We start from the raw sequence: 18,276 nt of genomic DNA on the forward strand, positions 1-18,276 counted from the left end.
TGCTTGGGATGCCTGTATCCCGTATCAGGATGCCTGGGTTCAAGTTCCTTCTCTGCCCTGATACCAGTTGCCTGCTAATACACACCCTGGAAGGCAGTGCTGGTGGCTCAAGTACATGCATCTTGTGTCTCTGCAAACCATAGGGGAGACCTAAATTGAGTTCCTGGCTCCTGGCTTCAGTCTGGCCCAGCCATGGCTGTCTGGCTATTGTGGGCATTTGGGAAGTATTGGAAGATTCTCTCTCTCCCCCCCCTCCCTTACAAATAAAGTAAGTTTACAATTTACAAAACCACAGAGGAGAATGACCCAGCAAACTATTATCTAGATATCAGAATCAGAAAACCAAAGTACTCTACAGTGATGATCCATACATGGTATTATAATTGATATTCAGAATGATGACTTTGGATTAGCCAACTAAGATTAAAGCCTTCTTTAATGGTTTTAATGTTGAATAGTATAATCTCAGATTTTAGAAATGGGTGATCAAATTGGTATATATATATATTTGAAGTTTCTATAGCTTAAATTTTAAAGAAAAATTAAAAATTAAATAATTTGAAATAGAAAAAATGTTTGACCTACATATATGCTATAAGGGTTAGCTGTAAATATATCTGCTAACTCAGCTAATAGGCCTATTAGCTAGAGATCTTGTTTTGAGTAACTTGGACTTGGTTGAGTAGTCCCATTCCAGCTTACTTACAGATATATTCACTGAAACCCTGACTTGGTTTTCTTTTAATGGGAATGGATTTAGGCACATTTGCGTCTTCCTGCAGCTCTGCTTCACACACAAACAAGATGGAAGCTCACCTGTGCCACATGAACCCTTGACTGATGGCATTAGCAATAACTCATGTGCCGGTGCTCTGCTATTGCCTATGAAATATGTTGGGGGGGATGAAGTATTAAAAACGAACAGAAATGGGTTCACTGTATTGTATGTAAATTGTATCTCAGTAAAGTTGATTTCAAACAAAATCTGAACCTTCAAATCATTTTGGAGAGAGGGATGGTGCCCTCTAATAACGTAAGAAAGTTGTGTTCATTTATCATCTTCCAAGCATAATCTAGGCTTCTGGCAAATTAGACCCAACCACTTGGTTCTACATTCAGCTGCAGGGGGGTGAACCCGCTTAGAGTCCCAACTCCCTTTGAAACTCCATTATTCTGGAAGGACTTCTGGTTAAGCGGAGGGCTGGGGAATAGAAGACATTTTGGGGTTTATGCCATGTCTCAAGATCCCTCCTCCTCGGGCCTGCAGTGGTCAGCCCCAGAAATAAAGTCCTCTTTCGCTGGAGCTGCCACTGCTAGCTTCCCCCCTTCTCCTACCCTCTATATGGCCCTCTCCCGCCGGCAGGCCTTCCCCATTGGCCAGCCAAACACAACCGACCGCGACAGCCAATGAGAGCTGCTCTCCTGAACATTCAGAGGATGGGTGCTCGTGGTGTGATGAGGGGAGGTTGGCGCCTGGTACGCACCCCCTACATCTGGCAAATCTGTGACAGACACAGTGACACCCTCTACACACGCACACCCTCGCCCCCCGGCTTCCTCCTCTCAGCTGCACGGGGCTCCCCACAACCCACTGCGTGTCTTGGTAGCACCCTCCCCAGCTCCTCGGGACCTGCAAGTGCACCTGCTTACTCAATAAGACAGAGCATCTCTTTATTCCAAGGCTGGGCGGGGAGCAGGGAGCGCCGAGGCGCGGCTCAGCTGCCTGCTGCTTCTGAGGCGAAAGAGGTGTCTCCGCCCCCACCCCACCCCGCCGAGACGTGTGGCTCCGAGGCCCAAGTGCCCCAATGATGCCTTAGGGTGCAGTGCTCTTTGTCCTCCCTAGCTGTGCTTCCCTGCTGGCTGATCCCGTGCGCTCCGAGCAAAGCGGGGGAGGGTGGCGCTGGGAGCCGGAAACCTACAACATAAATGGGCGCAAGGAGAAAGGAAGTCTATCTCGGGGTAGTGTGTGCTGCTCTCCCCACCTCTCCCTTGCCTCCTTAGGCTTCCTCCCTTGGTGTGTCCCTGGAGTCCAGGCAGGGGAGGGTCCCACGGTCGCGCGCCCCAGCGTCCCATCTGAGGGCACGCGCCGGCAGACGGGGAAGGCTCTCCTCTCGCCCACCCCTCTCCATCTCCTCCTCTCCTTGGCTTTTGTGTTGGTGCCTCGGAGCTGCAAGGAGGGTGCGCTGGAGGAGGAGGGAGACCTGGGGTGTGAGGCACCCCCTTCACGCGCGCGCGCGCACACGTTGCCGGCGCACGCACACACGGGCGGACACACACTCACAGACACGCACACACACGCACAAAGCTCGCTCGCCTCGAGCGCACTAACGTGGCCACCGTTTTCTTTGTGTGGAGCCCTCGAGGGGGGTTGGGGCCCCGGTCCGGTCCCGGGGAGATGGCGCAGCCCATCCTGGGCCATGGGAGCCTGCAGCCCGCCTCTGCTGCTGGCCTGGCATCCCTGGAGCTGGACTCGTCGCTGGATCAGTACGTGCAGATTCGCATCTTCAAAATCATCGTGATTGGGGACTCCAACGTGGGCAAGACCTGCCTGACCTTCCGCTTCTGCGGGGGAACCTTCCCGGACAAGACTGAAGCCACCATCGGGGTGGACTTCAGGGAGAAGACGGTTGAAATCGAGGGCGAGAAGATCAAGGTGATCCAGCTGGTCAGGTCCGGGAAGGGAGGGATCTGGGAGGGGGCCCCCGCCTCACGCAAGGCTCTAGGGGCTGTAAATGTCCAGCCTGGGGCTGTGTCACGGTGTGCTGAGCCCAAGACCCCAGGCCCCTCCTCATCCTCTCCCTTAACAGTGGCTCTGTCTCCACTTCATCCATTTTTTTTTTTTTTAGGGCAAACAGGAGTGGTTGCATTCTCACCCTTTCCCCCTGCCTGACAGCTCCTGTCAGGAAAAGCGTGTTTGATCTCATCCTTTACACTGAACGCAAGCAGCGGCACCTGTGGGCCCAGGGAGGCGTGGGGCATTTCTCTATCCTGGTCTGTCAGATGGATCCCAAAGCACTTTATACATCTTGAGGTTTCTTCTACCTCCTGAGTGCCAATAGGCTGCAAAAAAAAAAAAAAAAAAAAAGGCTAAGCCCTGAGACATTAGAAAGGTTGTGGAAATGCATGCTTTATTTTAAATTGCAGTTTATAGTTTATTAGGACTGAGTTGGCAGGGATGGGGGGGGGGTGGAGTGGAGGCTGATTCTGGCACAAAGCCAGGAGTCCTTTTAAAGAAATTGAGACAGGGTCACCTGCTGGCCCTCCATAATAGGCAAAATGTGGCCTTTGGAGCAGTCCCTCTGCAATGATTTTCTCTCTACTTGTCTGCAGTACGTCATGAACGGACTGCCCACTACTCTCTACTCTTTCTGTTGGTTTCGTCTTCAGGAAGTCTTTGTGGAAAATGCAGGGCAACTTATTGAGGGCCAAGGGAAGTGCCTTGGTCCTTGTCCCCCATTAGTTTCTAAAATGGGCTAAATAGGAATATTCTTGTCTGACCTTTTTGCGTTCACCTTTGCTTCAGAAAAGGTAGACACTCAATAGAACAGGCAGATATGAATGTGCAGGGGGCCACAGGAGAGGACACGGCAAGGACAAGTTCACATGTCAGGGAAGAAGGGGGAAAGATGATGGGGAAGGAAGCCCCTGAAAAGACACCGGGGACACTGAAGACCAACTCGTCTAGACTTTAAGTTGGCTTTCTCCTGAGTCTGTGCTTGAACTCTAGACAGGGTCACGGTGTAGGTGGAAGAGCCAAAGTGGCCCCAAAGCCCTTCTTCTGTGTGATGTAGCGAGAAGGGCCGAGTAGCAACTGAGCAGAGGGAAACACCCCAAACTGTGCAAGACTCCTTGACTATTAAAATGAATGCATTTAAAATGGCTGCAGATGGGCATCTGTATAGACTGATAAGGGAGCACCTTATGGCCAGGAAGAGAGAGAGCATGATTTGGAAATTCTGAACTATTTTGCTCTTTGCATGGTGCAAGGGAATGGCTACTTTTCTTTTTAAAGTCAAGGTAGGTATTGGTCTGCCTTCCCCGAAGCTCTTGTCTTCATGTTTGCTTGGTTGGGATTTCCTCTAGTATGTCTAGGTTCTTTAATATAAGGCTGTAAGATTTTGGAATTGCTGAAATGAATCTTTTGTGTGTGTGTGTTTAAGGTAGAAATATGTTCCTGGATGGGCTCCTAAATCCTTAAAAACCTTAATGTTTAATGCTATCATTTGTTTAAAAATCAAGCATTACAGTGAGCCATCTGAAATTTAGAGGGAGGAAAAACTGTTCCGGTGTCTAGGGGAGAAGGGAGGAGGCAGGATGAGGGGGGAGAAGAGGAAGCTGGAAGTGGGCTATGAGAGGTAGAGGGGAGTCACCACCCAACGGCCTTGGGGAGATTTTAAGCCATTCCTTCCCTTGCAACACCCCTGTACTTAGCCTAACTGGATGTTACAGTCTCTGCCAAGGATTCCAGACTTGTTCCCAGAGGGCAGCGCCTGTGACAGTGTGACTCACTGGACACAGAGCTCAGCACAATAGCACGTGCAGATAAGTGCTTCCTAGGGGCTTTTTTGGGAAGCTGATATTTTCAAGAGGACACAGCCTTGTGACAGAGCTCACCGAGGAGCCCTCTGAGGGCGTGCTCAGCAGGAACTTGGGCTGGGGCGTGGGAGCGGGGAAATGGCGACCCTGCCTCTTGGAAAGCTGCTGGAAGCACAAGGCCAAAGCCTGCGGGGGCTAGAGCAGCGTGTCCGTGGGCACACAGCAGAGTCTGGCAGCCCGCATGTGCTCTAGATAGGAGATTTCATCCCATGCTGTGGCTGGCCTGGAGCTTCTCAAGGACCAAGCGCCAAAACCGTGCTAGGAGGTGACTGCCAAGGGCTTTCCCGTTTCAGGGAGAGAGAGAGAAGGGTCCACTGAGATGGGCCCAAGTAGCCATCGGCCGCAGCCAGCAGGGGAAGACTGTCGGGCTATATAAGAGTAACCCTCCCCCCCGCCGGAACGGCAGAGTGGCAGAGAGGTCTCAGCCAGCTCTTCTGCTCAGTGCTGGAGTTGGGGGGTGCTGGGAGGGGGACTCTCCTGGGCTGCATCCTCGTGTCCCATCAGCCTTGTCTGCTGGGGGGTGACCGACTGGGTGCAGTTACACTCTCAATTATCAGGGCCTCATTCAATGGGATTGGAGCCCCATTGGGCCTCGCCAGCCACTATGTCTCCCACTGCCACATTTATAATCCGGTGTTTCCCAGTTAACATGAATAACAAGCAAGGCCTCCAGTAAGTAGGCAGTAATAAACAGTCACAACTTCTATTTATTGAATAAACAAAGGGCCCAGCTAGTCACTTTGCATGCATTATCCTATTCAATAGTGGTGCTAGTATTATCATTATCATTCCCATTTTGTAGGTAAGGAGATTGAGGTTGAGGGACATGAAATAACTCAATGGGAAGTGGATCTGAGCTTTGCCCTCTGACTCTTGAACCCAAGCAGCTCATCATCTCAATGTCCAGCCTTTCCAGTGTCAGGGCCAGGGTTTCAACCCACAATCAGAGCTCCTTACCACTTCACTATACTCTCCGGACAATATCCAGCCACCTAGATTGGTGGAGTGTGCACAGGGGGAGGCAGAATGCCAGACAGCCAGTCCGGCTTTCTCTTCTAGGCCAAGAGCCCAGGGTTCTAGACCCGGGACCCAGGAGCCTTCCAGATGCCTCCTGTAGCTGCACCCAGGCTTTCAGTTTCTGCACTGTGACTGTCCCACCTTGGGCATGCGAATCAGAGGACGTTCAGAGACAAAAGAGACTTTAGAGTTTCCCCGATGCAATGTCTTCAGTTTGCAGGCGGGAAAAGAAGGCTCAGGGAAGGAAAGTGGCCAGGCCTGAAACTCAGATCTCCTACTTCCCCTTCCACTACTCTTTCCATGCATTAATGCAGCTTGGCCAAGAAGAACATCTAAATGCCTGCTCCAGGCAGCCTCTGGTCCACGCAACCTACCAGGTTACCTGTGACAGGGACACGGGGGGACAGCATATGGGAAAGTTGACAGCCTAGGAAGGGTGGAGGCATCTCCGAACCCCCAAATAAAGAGTGGAGTTCCCCAGGATGGCCACTATGTGCCTGGAACCCATAGGTTTGGCTATATCACACCGAGCATTAGAAAGTGGGAACCGGGATGTGTGTGTGTGGGGGGGATAGATGGTGAGGGGAGGCTAGGAGGCTAATTTTTGATCCACTCTTTGTAGATGGTCATGGAGGCAGCCCTCCTGCCTGGTTTGGTTCCTCCCAGGGGTTGGGGACCCCTCAGGCCCAGCCCCTGGGACCTGGTAGACTACAGGGCACCTGTGGCTGTAGGCAGGTGCAGCCCAGGACCATGGATTTCTCTCCCTCTGCTGATCCCTGGGCAGAACACCTTCCTGTGGTGCATTCCGGAGTGGATGGAGGCTGAGCTAAGTGTTCCTCAGAAGCTGCCTGCAGTCAGAATGACATCATGTCTTCTTCCTTCCGTCTTCTGCCAGTTAGCTTAATGGTTGATTAGCCATCAGTGTGTGTTTCTCTATCTGCCTTGCTGCTCTCTTTCTATGTGTGAGTCTTTTTTTGTCTTCCTTTGCCATCCTCAGTGGCAGTTTTGTGTGTGTATCTTAGATGCAGATGAGATAGTCCAGCTAGTTGGAAAAAAAAAGAGAGACTCCTCTTTTTTTTTTTTTTTTTGAGATTTATTGTTTATCCTCAAGTCAGAGTTATACAGACAGAGGAGAGGTAGAGAGAGAGAGAGAGAGAGAGAGAGAGAGAGGTCTTCTATCTGCTGGTTCACTCCCCAATTGGCCACAATGGCCAGAGCTGCACCGATCCGAAGCCAGGATCCAAGAGCTTCCTCCGGGTCTCCCATGTGGGTGCAGGGGCCCAAGCACTTGGGCCATCCTTTACTGCTTTCCCAGGCCATAGCAGAGAGCTGGATTGGAAGTGGAGCAGCCAGGTCTCAAACTGGCACCCATGTGGGATGCCAGCGCTCCAGGCCAGGGCGTTAACCTGCTGTGCCACAGCGCTGGCCCCAAGACTCCTTTTAAACTTTCTGTGTTTCCCATTCAGGCATCCTCCAAAGGTTACAGATGTGCTTGTCTCCAGTCTTGCACTTGTACCCCTGCCCCCAACAGCCTCCAACAAAAGCACATTGATATCTCATGTATAGGAAGATGCCAGATGTGTTCCCCAGGGAAAAGAAATACCCACAGCAGCTGCGAGCACGTGCAGCGAGTGAGGGGGCTTGCTGGAGCTGGCACAGGCCGGAATTGCCCCCAGGAAGATGGTTACAAAGGCCACATTTCTCTTTGGCAGCTCCTTGCAGTGTGTCCTTCAGCCATTCTCCAGCACCTCATCAGATTGGGCCTGCCCCCAGCATCCCTCTCTCCTCCCCCTCCCCACCGGGCTGCCCATGCCTTGGTTCCTGTCTCAGCTGCCAGAGGCCAAGCTTTCTGTGCTTTCCAGGCTGAGAACCAAAGGATCCAAGGAAGGAGGCCAACCCGAGAGGGCTGAGACAAGGGCAACAACATATATGTATATATGTATATGTATATGTGGATATGTATATGTGTATGTATATATATGTATATGGCATCCCAAACAGTGGCTTATTACCACCCATCCCCATCCAGAATTTAATTTTTTTTAAGATTTACTTATTTGTTTATTTGAAAGGCAGAGCTATAGAGAGGCAGAGGCAGAGAGAGAGAGAGAGAGAGAGAGAGAGGTCTTCCAATCCGCTGGCTTACTCCCCAGATGGCTGCAAAGGCCCAGAGCTGGGCTGATCCAAAGCCAGGAGCTTCTCTGGGGTCTCCCATGCGGGTGCAGGGGCCCAAGGACTTGGGCCATCTTCTACTGCTTTCCCAGGCCATAGCAGAGAACTGGACCGGAATTGGGGTAGCCGGGACTCGAACCGGTGCCCATATAAGATGCCGGCACTGCAGGCGGAGGCTTTACCTGTTACGCCACAGCCCTGACCCCAAGAACTTGTATTTGCAGAAGTGCAGAAGCTCCTCCTCAGGTGTTCCTTCACTGGCTCATCCCTGCAACCAAGGGAGGACCACACTTCCATGACAGGGATGAGCAAAGTGTGACTCCACTGAGGGAGGTTAAGTGGCTGACTTAGTCAGTTGCTCAGCTGTCAAGCAGAGGTGCTGGAATGCGACCTTCCCTAGGGTGCCGGTTCAATTAGTAGACATTCCGAGCTAGTGGTGGAGGCTTGGGGCCAGGCAGGAAGCGAGCATGTGAACAGTGGGCCTTCTATATCCACAGATTCAACCAACTGAGGATTGAAGTGATGAAAGGACAATCACCAGTGTACTGAATTGCACGGGCCTTTATCTTTTATTTAAAAAGATGTATTTATTTATTTGAGAAGCAAAGTTACGGGGGGCGGGGGAGACAGAGAGAGAGAGAGAGAGAGAGAGAGCGAGGTCTTCCATCTGCTGGTTCACTCCCCAAATGGCCGCAATGGCTGAGGCTGGGCCAGGCCAAAGCCAGGAGCCTGGAGTTTCTTTCGGGTCTCCCCCATGGGCCATCTGCTGCTGCTTTCTCAGGCCGTTAGCAGAAAGCTAGATCGGAAGTAGAGCAACCTGGACTTGAACCGGCACCCATATGGGATGCAGGCAAAGGCTTAACCTACTACGCCACAGTGATTATTCCCTAAACAATACAGCATAGCAACTATTTCCTTTGCAGTAAGTATTCTAAGGCATCTAGAGATGATTGAAAGTATGTAGCCCTGGAGCTGGTGCTGTGGTTCAGCAGGTGAAGCCGCTGCCTGCATCCCATATGGGTGCTGGTTCAATACCCAGCTGCTCCACTTCCGATCCAGCTCTCTGCTATGGCCTAGGAAAGCAGTGGAAGATGGCCCAAGTCCTTGGGTCCCTGCACACGCATGGGAGACCACGAAGAAGCTCCTGGCTTTGGATCAGCCTGGCTCCGGGTCTTGTGGCCATCTAGGGGAGTGAACCAGCAGATAGAAGACCTCTCTCTCTCTCTGCTTCTCTATAATTCTGCCTTTCAAATAAATAAATCAATCTTAAAGAAAAAAGAAAGTACGTAGAGACTGGGCAGAGGTTCTGCACGGCCTTTTGCTTCCAGGGAATGCTAATCCTCATGGCATCCCTGCACATTGCTATTGTCATCTGCAGTTTCCAAATGAAGACAGAAAATGAGTAACCTGCTTGAGGACAGCTAACTAGTTCAAAACTCTGGGCCCTGACCTAGTCTGCCTCCAGGATTCCCGCGGGAAGCTCTGAGAGAAGAGATCTAGGGAGTGTGGCTGTGGCTAAGGGGGCACCTTCAGGCCTGTCCACCAGGCAGATGCCCACGGGAGGGGAGGAAAGGGAGCGAGGAGAGCCGGCTAGCCAAGCGGGGGGAGATGCTTCCCGTGCCTGGCAGGGGCCGGGGGTTTGTGAGGATGCTGAGGACGGGCACCTGGAAGAGCTGAACCGGACAAGATCGTCTGGCTGCAGGCAGCAAGCCTGGCCTTGCTACTTTGCTACTGTGTTTGCAGCGAGAGCGGTCAGCTTCCTGGCTCACCTCTCACCACAGGCAAGGGTGCCGGCAACTGTGGGAGGGGGCTTACGAAGAGCTGGAATGGGAGCAGTGCCTACGGTTGGAATTCTGAGCACCCAAATGAAAGCTTCGAGGCGTCCATTCAGACGGGGAAGGCAGAGGAGCTCGTGAGCAGTTCCGGCTGCTTCGAGGGTGGGGTTGAGGGGTGGTGGTGACACAGTGACGCAGCCAAAAAGAGCCACACAGCCAGCCGGCCTGAGCCGCAAACCCCTCACACACTCCCACCCGTGTTCCTGCTAGTGGCAGGTATTTTTAGAGTCCTGAGCTCATGGTGTTAAAGCATCTGCCGCCCGCCTGAGGGCTGGTAGGAGTCAGCCTTTACTCAGAGGCAAGAGGCGAGAGCTAAGGCTACGTGGAGGGGGAAGCAGGCACGGGGAGCCAAGTGGCAATGATATTCTTGGGCTTAGACCTGCTCTGTTCCCAGTGAAGTTCCTCCTTTCCTCTCCTGGCCTGCTCTCACTTTCTCCCTGTTCAGTGCACCAGAGAGGTGGAACAAGTGAACATCTTTTCTTGTCTCTTCGCTTGCAGAAGCAAATGAGTCTTCGAGGACTTATGTTTTTCTGTGGAACTAGAGTCAGATCTTCTTACTGAAATGACCTTGGCAGATGTCTGGGATGTCACTGTGCTTGTAGTTTTGGTGGCTCGGGTCAATACTGCCCTTTGATGAGGATGATGGTGAGGATGATGGAGATGATTGATGAGGATGATGGTGGTGACAACCTCGATGACAAGTGATCTGCCGCAGAAAAAAGGCTGCTTAGGGTTCAGCGGGGGACAGGCCAAGAGTAGTGATGAAACAAATGGAGGACACATATATGGTGAACTGTGTGATACAGGCTAAAGTGCAATAGACATTCCTAAGAATGAATTGAAGGGAGGTTGGAGAGGTTGGAGGAAGAAAGTGGAGGCAAGGCCCAAGCACTGAAGATTGAGTGAGCTTTGGATAGGGCAATCCCACAGGGGAAGGGTAGGACCAGTAGGACCAGGGGAACAGAGGCGGGAATGAGCCAGGTGTAGCTGCCTAGTTAGAACCCAGGTCAGGAGGGGTCAAATTGTGGCAGGTGGAAAATTTTCCATTTGGTGCCACATGCACCACAGGGTTCTCGTAACTTCCAGAAGAGGATGGTGTGCTGGAACAAGCAGGGATTTCGGAAGGCTAGTCCGAATGCAGTATCCAGGGGACCCTGAAATAGAGACAAGGAAGAATGCAAAAGCCTTTTCTGTCGTCCAGCAGTGAGGAGAGGAGGGTCTGGCTGAAAGTCAAAATAGAAGAAGATGGGTAAACCTGAAGGCCATGCCGAAGGCACTTGGAAGCTCTGTCGGCAGGCGGGATGAAGGAGGCGGCAGGACAATGAAAAGTGATGCTCAGAATGATGACTCTGGGGCCCTGTAAGATCTTCACTCAGCACAGAGATTCAATTACATTTACTAGATTATACTCACTGACTGCTAACTCCAAATAAAGGCTATCCTTCGTTTTAAGAGCCATAGTAGTCAATTAGTGGTCATAATCCAATTGTCTTTGATAACTGAGAATTGTATAGGGCCTTGGGACCATCATTCTGCACATGAATTTTCCTCGTCGAAGATACTGGATGTATCAAGGACAACATATCGGGTTTGAATATGTGTTGACTCCACAGTATCCCCTGGGAGTTGTGTCTTTGCACATGTTACTGATATCAGCTTTTTTCCTCATAATTTGGCCTGTATCCCAAAAGCTGAGATGCAGGGAAAAGAAATCCAATGAGTTAAATTACCTTTTACACAGCAAATAAGTGAATTTAAAAATATATTGGGGCCGGCGCTGTGGCGTAACAGGTAAAGCCACTGCCTGCAGTGCTGGCATCCCATGTAGACGCCAGTTCGAGTCCCAGCCACTCCACTTCTGATCCAGCTCTCTGCTATGGCCTGCAAAAGCAGTAGAAGATGGCCCAAGTCCTTGGGCCCCTGCACCCGTGTGGGAGACCTGGAAGGAGCTCCTGGCTCCTGGCTTCGGATTGGCGCAGCTCTGGCCGTTTCGGCCATCTAGAAAGTAAACCAGCAGGTGGAAGACCTCTCTCTCTCTGCCTCTGCCTCTCTGTAACTCTGCCTTTCAAATTAATTAATTAATTAAAAATATATAGAGAGAGAGTTAAAATGTGAGTTTTAAAAAAATTTATTTGAAAGGCAGAATTAGAGAGAGGAGGATATGTGTGTGTGTGTGTGTGTGTGTATGGGGAGAGAGAGAGAGAGAGAGAGAGAGAGAGAGAGAGAGAGAGAGAGAAAGGGCTTCCATCCACTGGTTCACTCCCCAAATGGCCACAACGGCTGGGAGTTGGGCCAGGCCAAAGCCAGGAGCCAGGAGCCAGGAGCCTCTTCTGGGTCTCCTGCATGGATGGCAGGGGCCCAAGCACTTGGGCCATCTTCCACTGCTTTCCTCAGGCCATTAACAGAGAGCTGTACCAGAAGTGGAGCAGCTGAGTCTCAAACCAGCGTCCATATGGGATGCTGGTGCCACAGGCAGAGGCTTAACCTGCTATGCCACAACACCGGCCCCTAAAATGTGAGATTTTTAACACTAGCTTCCTTTAAAAACTAATGAAAAACAAAGCAATGCATGCTTACAGTAGAAAGCTTGGAAAATACATAAAAGAGTATAAAAATCACCCACAGTCCCACTGTCCATAAATAACCTTTTATGGGAGGCAGGAGTTGGGCCCTTGGATTACATGCAGCATCTCGATACCCAGCTGCAACTCCTGACTCCAGCTTCCTGCTAATGCAGACCCTGGGAGGCTGCAGGTTATGGCTCAGGTAGTTAGGTTCCTGCCACCCCTGTGGGAGACCTGGATTGAGTTCCTGACTCCCAGCTTCATTCTTGGCTCAGCCCTGGCTGTTGCTGGCATTTGGGGAGTGAACCAGTGGACAGGAGTTCTTTCTATAAATATTTGTCTCTGTCTCTCTCTGCCTTTCAAATTAATAAATAAAAATGTTTTTAAAAATTAAGGAATAGAATTAGCATTGTGCTGTAGCAGGTTAAGCCACAGCCTACAGCGCTGGCATCCCATATGGGTGCCAGTTCAATTCCTGGGTGCTTCACTTCCAATCCAGCTCCCTGCTAATGCACCTGGGAAAGCAGTGGAAGATGGTCCCTGCACCCACGTGGGAGACCTGGAAGAAGCTTCTGGCTCCTTGCTTCAGATCGGCCCAGCTCCAGCTGTTGCGGCCATTTGGGGACTGAACCAGCTGATGGAAGACCTCCCTCTCTCTCCCCCTCTGTCTGTCTGTAACTCTGCTTCTCAAATAAATAAATAAATATTTTTAAAAATTAAAGAATAAAAAATATTAATGTTTTGATTTACTATGCATATGTCTAAGTTTAATAGTTTAAAAAATTGTAACCATAGCATACAAAGATTTTTGTATATGTTTTTAAAGATTTATTTGAAAGGCAGAGTGACAGAAAGAAAGGGAGAGGCAGAGAGATAAAGAGGCCTTTCATCTGCTGGTTCACTCTCCAAATGGCCAGAAAAAGCCAGCTTGGCCAGGCCATAGCCAGGAGCCAAGAACTCCATCCGGGTCTCCCACGTGGGTGGGAGGGGCCCAGGCACTTGGGCCATTTTCTGCTGCTTTCCCAGGTCATTAGCAGCGAGCTGGATGGGAAGTGAATCTGCCGGGACCTGAAGCAGCACCCATATGGGATACTGGTCTTGCAGGCAGCAGTTTAACCCACAGCGCTATAATGCTGACCTCCATCCTTCTTACTTCTTAAAGATTTATTTATTTATTTAAAAGTCAGAGTTACACAGAGAGGGAGAGCAGAGCGAGATCTTCAATATGCTGCTTCGCTCCCCAGATGGCCACAATGACCAGGGCTGAGCCAGGAGCTTCTTCCAGGTCTCCCACGTGGGTGCAGGAGCCAAAGCACTTGGGCCATTCTCTGCTGCTTTCGCAGGTGCATTAACAGGGGGCTGGATCGGACGTCTGCTGTGAACTCAGGTCACCTGTTGAAGAGCTGAAGGCTGGAGGCTGCTCGTCTCCTAAGGCTGCATTGGATTCTATTAAAATATTGTCAATGGTCATCATTATTGTATGTGTGGTTTTCAATTGGCAATATTCTTTTAATGAGAGAGGGAGAAGGAGAGAAAGAGAGAGCGAGAAGGGCCGGCGCCGTGGCGCACTAGGCTAATCCTCCGCCTTGTGGCGCTGGCACACCGGGTTCTAGTCCCAGGTGGGGCGCCGGATTCTGTCCCGGTTGCCCCTCTTCCAGGCCAGCTCTCTGCTGTGGCCAGGGAGTGCAGTCGAGGATGGCCCAAGTGCTTGGGCCCTGCACCCCATGGGAGACCAGGAGAAGTACCTGGCTCCTGCCATCGGATCAGCACAGTGCGGCGGCTGCAGCACGCCGGCCACGGCGGCCATTGGAGGGTGAACCAATGGCAAAGGAAGACCTTTCTCTCTGTCTCTCTCTCTCACTGTCCACTCTGCCTGTCAAAAATAAGTAAGAAGAGAGAGAGAAACTCCCCCATCCCCTGGTTCACTTTCTAAATGCCTGTAATGGCCAGAGCTGGAATCAGGAGCAGAGCTGGGACTTGAACCCAGGCATTCGGAAACATGATGCAGGCCAGACTGGGCAGAACGCCCGCCCTTCAACTAACCACCTGGAGAAAAGCTTGCCAAACCCAGAAACTTCGCTTCATCCTTTGATAAATCCATGCTGCTAATCTGTGAAAGAAGCACTTCCTTTGTCAGGACTTGTAACCTCGTGTTTTATACTGCTGCGGAACCACGTCTCTCCTGTTTCCTGACTCTGCGTGTTGGCTTTTGTATCTTCCAGGTTCAGGTGTGGGACACAGCGGGTCAGGAACGCTTCCGTAAAAGCATGGTTGAGCATTACTACCGCAATGTGCATGCAGTGGTCTTTGTCTATGACGTCACCAAGATGACATCTTTCACCAACCTGAAAATGTGGATCCAAGAGTGCAATGGGCATGCAGTGCCCCCACTCGTCCCGAAAGTGCTTGTGGGCAACAAGTGTGACTTGCGGGAACAGATCCAGGTGCCCTCCAATTTAGCCCTGAAATTTGCCGATGCCCACAACATGCTCTTGTTTGAGACATCAGCCAAGGACCCCAAAGAGAGTCAGAACGTGGAGTCGATTTTCATGTGCCTGGCTTGCCGGTTGAAGGCCCAGAAATCGCTGCTGTATCGTGATGCTGACAGGCAGCAGGGGAAGGTGCAGAAACTGGAGTTCCCACGGGAAGCTAACAGTAAGACTTCCTGTCCTTGTTGAAACCCAATGGTGTACATACAAGATCAATTATCACTGGAGTTTTTTCTTTCCCTTTTTTCCGTGCCTGCATCATGCTGACACCTGCTTGTTTCCATACAAATTGATATCAAAATAAAATTTGTATAGATTATCAACTGGCTTTATGTCTTGCTTTCCTCTGAGAAGATATTTCCAATTGTGATGAGTGGCAGAGCCAGACTGCTTTTTGGCTCGCGTGACATACACACGCCACACCGGCTGTCTGGGCTACCTAAACTGTTCCTCATTTGAGTCACTTCCTCACGACTGATCCACTCTGTCGCTTGGCATCATCAGTGGGCAGAAACTCTCGGTGAGAATGGGACAAAGGCGCAATTTGTTTTTCTAGAGAGCCAGTGCAGGTGGCAGGGTAGAGAAGCTGAGAAAGGAGCCTGTTTCCTAGGCTCCCTCCATGTGTGTCTGGGATGCCCAGATAGGCTACCCTCTCCCTATTTCTCACAGTTAAAACATAGGAAGTGCCTGTTCCTTAAGGGGCCCAGTTGCTTCCAGGGTGGTTAGACCCTGCTTCCCATTTTTCACCAAACAGTCTCAGCCACCAAAACATGCCTCCCACCCCCCACCCACCTTTCTTGGATGCAGCAGGGCTCAAGCTAAGAAATATCTGTTAGGCCCCCAGACCTCTGCTGGGAAAAGAGAACAGGTTCCCTATATGCCCAGACCCTGTGGTCTCGCCATGAGACCACTTGTGAACACAGGTTAGACAACCTCAGTAAGTGCAAGGTTGTGCTATGGGACTTGAGAGCATGCTGTCTTTGGCTTTAAGGAAGGCTCCCACAAATGTCCTCGTGGGGCCTTTTGTATGCTGAATAAAGTATAACAATTGCATTGGTAACAAAGGAGGCAGGGGGCAAAAGCAGGCAGGTAGGAAGGACCTTGGGAGCTTTAGACAGGCAAACAGTAGGAGTGTGGCCCAAGGACAGCTGAATGGCCGGGGTGGACAGAACTTGGTCTTTGAATAATTGAAAATGAATCTTGATGAAAAGTGGGATGGGAGAGGGAGTGGGAGATGGGATGGTTGTGGGTGGGAGGGCGGTTATGGGGGGAAAAAGCCACTATAATCCAAAAGTTGTACTTTCAAAATTTATATTTATTAAATAAAAGTTAAAAAGAACTTGGTCTTTGAGCCAATGGGAGCTTGTGATGGTTCTCCAGCAGGAGAGCCCACTGGTTCTTCCCTACACATATGCTCCAATTGATGCGAAAGCCCCTTGCACGCTCAGTGGGTAGTAATGGCATGCATATCAGAGCCCCAGCTGTAGGGAGCTCTCTTGTTGGAATCCCACAGAAAGGGGGCCCTGGCCGGGTATTTTTCTCTGTTAGGCATATGCCTCTCTGTCCCCAGAGAGCCCAGGGTAACACAGTAGATGTACTTTCCACCCAAAGAACCTGTTGGGTCCTGCCTGGCTCATCCCCAAAGACCTCTCCTCCGCATCCTATCCCATCACTGCCTGGCCCGAGGTTCAGCCCAATCCCTAGTCTGGTTCTTAGCACTTGGCTTCTGCCTGGATCCCTATCTTGGGAACCTGTCCAGTACTCCCAGTAGAGATTCTTTTTTTAAGATGTATTTTATTTATTTGAAAGGCAGAGTTGCAGAGGGAGAGGGAGAGACAGAGAGAACTTCCATTCTCTGGTTCACTCCCCAAATGGCCACAATAGTCAGGGTTGGGCCAGACAGAAGCCAGGATCCAGGAGCTTCATCTGGGTCTCCCACGTGAACTGATGCCCATGTGGGATGCCAGCATCGCAGGCGACAGCTTAACCCGCTGTGTTACAGTGCCAGCCCCAAGATGGTTTTCTAACTGGTTGTGGCCCCCCAGTGCTCCAAGTTGCTGGGGAATCTCAGCCAAGTTGCTGGGGTCTTGCCTGTTGGTAAACTGCCTGCTGGAACCCCAGTTGCTGAGTCTCTCCCAGACAGAATATCCCATGTCCTTGTCTGCAGTTCCAGATGCTGGCTCCTTGCCCAGGACACGGCCTGGTGTTGTGCTGCCCTTTGGCGCCCATGACCTGGCTGCAGAGCTGGACCACCTCTCAGGGGCTGCACGTGCACTTGTCTGTCCTAATGGGTGCATATGAGCCTGGGTCCTAGTCCCCCTAGGCCATGGCCTCTTTCTGCTGTACCAGGACCAAGATGATAACATGGCCAGCCCTCTAACCGGGATTGCTTCTCCTTAGACCTGGATTTTGCCTGCAGTCTTCCAGGCATGCAACAAACAGCTGCTGAGCACCCACTGTGTGCCACTGCACTAAGCCCTGGGGATCCATAGGGACATTCGCAAATGGGATCCTGCTCTCCTAGAGGAGACAGATGGAAAACAAGAAATGAGGTGTGTAAGTGAGCTTGTCACCGGAGGAAAGGCCGTGGAAGCTGTGGGGTTCTTGTCTTCACGCAAGAAAGAATTCAGGCGTGAGACAGAGAGCAGAGTGATAAGGCTTTCTTGGGGATAGGGCACCCGTCAGAACGGAAGGGACAGAGAGCGCGCCCAGTCACTGGACTGGGGGAGAGCGAGGTTACATGGTTGAGTGGAGAGAATACATCTGGGCAGGCCAGGCGGGCGGCTCAGCAGAGAGGCAGAGGGCTGAGCCGGCAGTCTGTTAGGACTCCCTAGGTTTGTAAGGGAGTCTGTTTACCCACCTCCCCTCTCCTCCAGGACAAGGATGGAGAGTCCTGGTGGAAGGGTTTGGTGGGAGAAAATCAGCAAATTTTTCCTCAGATTTGCTGGTCTGGGCAGAGTACGGGGGCTTCCCTTAGGGTGTCTGAGAAAGTTTTATTGCCCCATGTTATCAGGTCAGGTAACCCATCTGGTCCTGAGGAGAGAGTTCTCCTGGGAGCTTTCCCTGGGGGAAGGGCTGGGACCACCTGGGAGGTTATCAGGGTCTGGGCAGGACTTTGAAGTGCAAGATGCTGGGCTTCTGGAGCTTGCGCAGTAAGTGCTGGTCTTCAGGCCTGACACACACACACACACACACACACAGCCTAAATTTCTGACTTGCTACCTAACAAGCTCCTAAGAAGAGAAAGAGAGATAAGCACTCCAGCGCCACACAACAGGCTGAATGGATAATAAATGGCTGCTTTCAAGAGATACATTTGAGCTGAGGACTGAAGGAGGGGGAGCAACTGGCAGTGAGATCAGAAAAGGGAGAACCCCCAGCAGAGGGAAGAGCTGATGGCAAGGTCCTGGGGGCACAAGTGAGGTTGGCCTGGTGGAGGGAGAGGCTGGAGGCTGGCCAGGCTGCACTCAAGTGAGCCTGGGAGGGAGAAGTGGGAGATGAGAGAGGGAAGTAGGTAAGGCTCCGGTGGGCCCTGGCCTGTGAGTTTGGGTTTTCTTTCATTGCAGTGAGAAGCCAGGGGGGTTTTAGTACATCCAGACATGG

General features: G+C 51.3%; 1 protein-coding gene across 1 annotated transcript; it reads left to right on the forward strand.

Annotated features, from left to right (window-relative positions):
- The first annotated feature begins 1,584 nt into the window (after positions 1 to 1,584).
- RAB33A (RAB33A, member RAS oncogene family) lies at positions 1,585 to 14,996 on the forward strand. The gene is made up of 2 exons (XM_008273183.4): positions 1,585 to 2,653; positions 14,407 to 14,996. Exons 1-2 carry the CDS (start codon positions 2,396 to 2,398, stop codon positions 14,860 to 14,862), a joined length of 714 nt encoding a protein of 237 aa, XP_008271405.2. The 5' UTR covers positions 1,585 to 2,395; the 3' UTR covers positions 14,863 to 14,996.
- Positions 14,997 to 18,276: the final 3,280 nt, after the last annotated feature.

Source organism: Oryctolagus cuniculus, chromosome X (genome assembly GCF_964237555.1).
Source record: "Oryctolagus cuniculus chromosome X, mOryCun1.1, whole genome shotgun sequence".
Lineage (NCBI taxonomy): Eukaryota > Metazoa > Chordata > Mammalia > Lagomorpha > Leporidae > Oryctolagus > Oryctolagus cuniculus.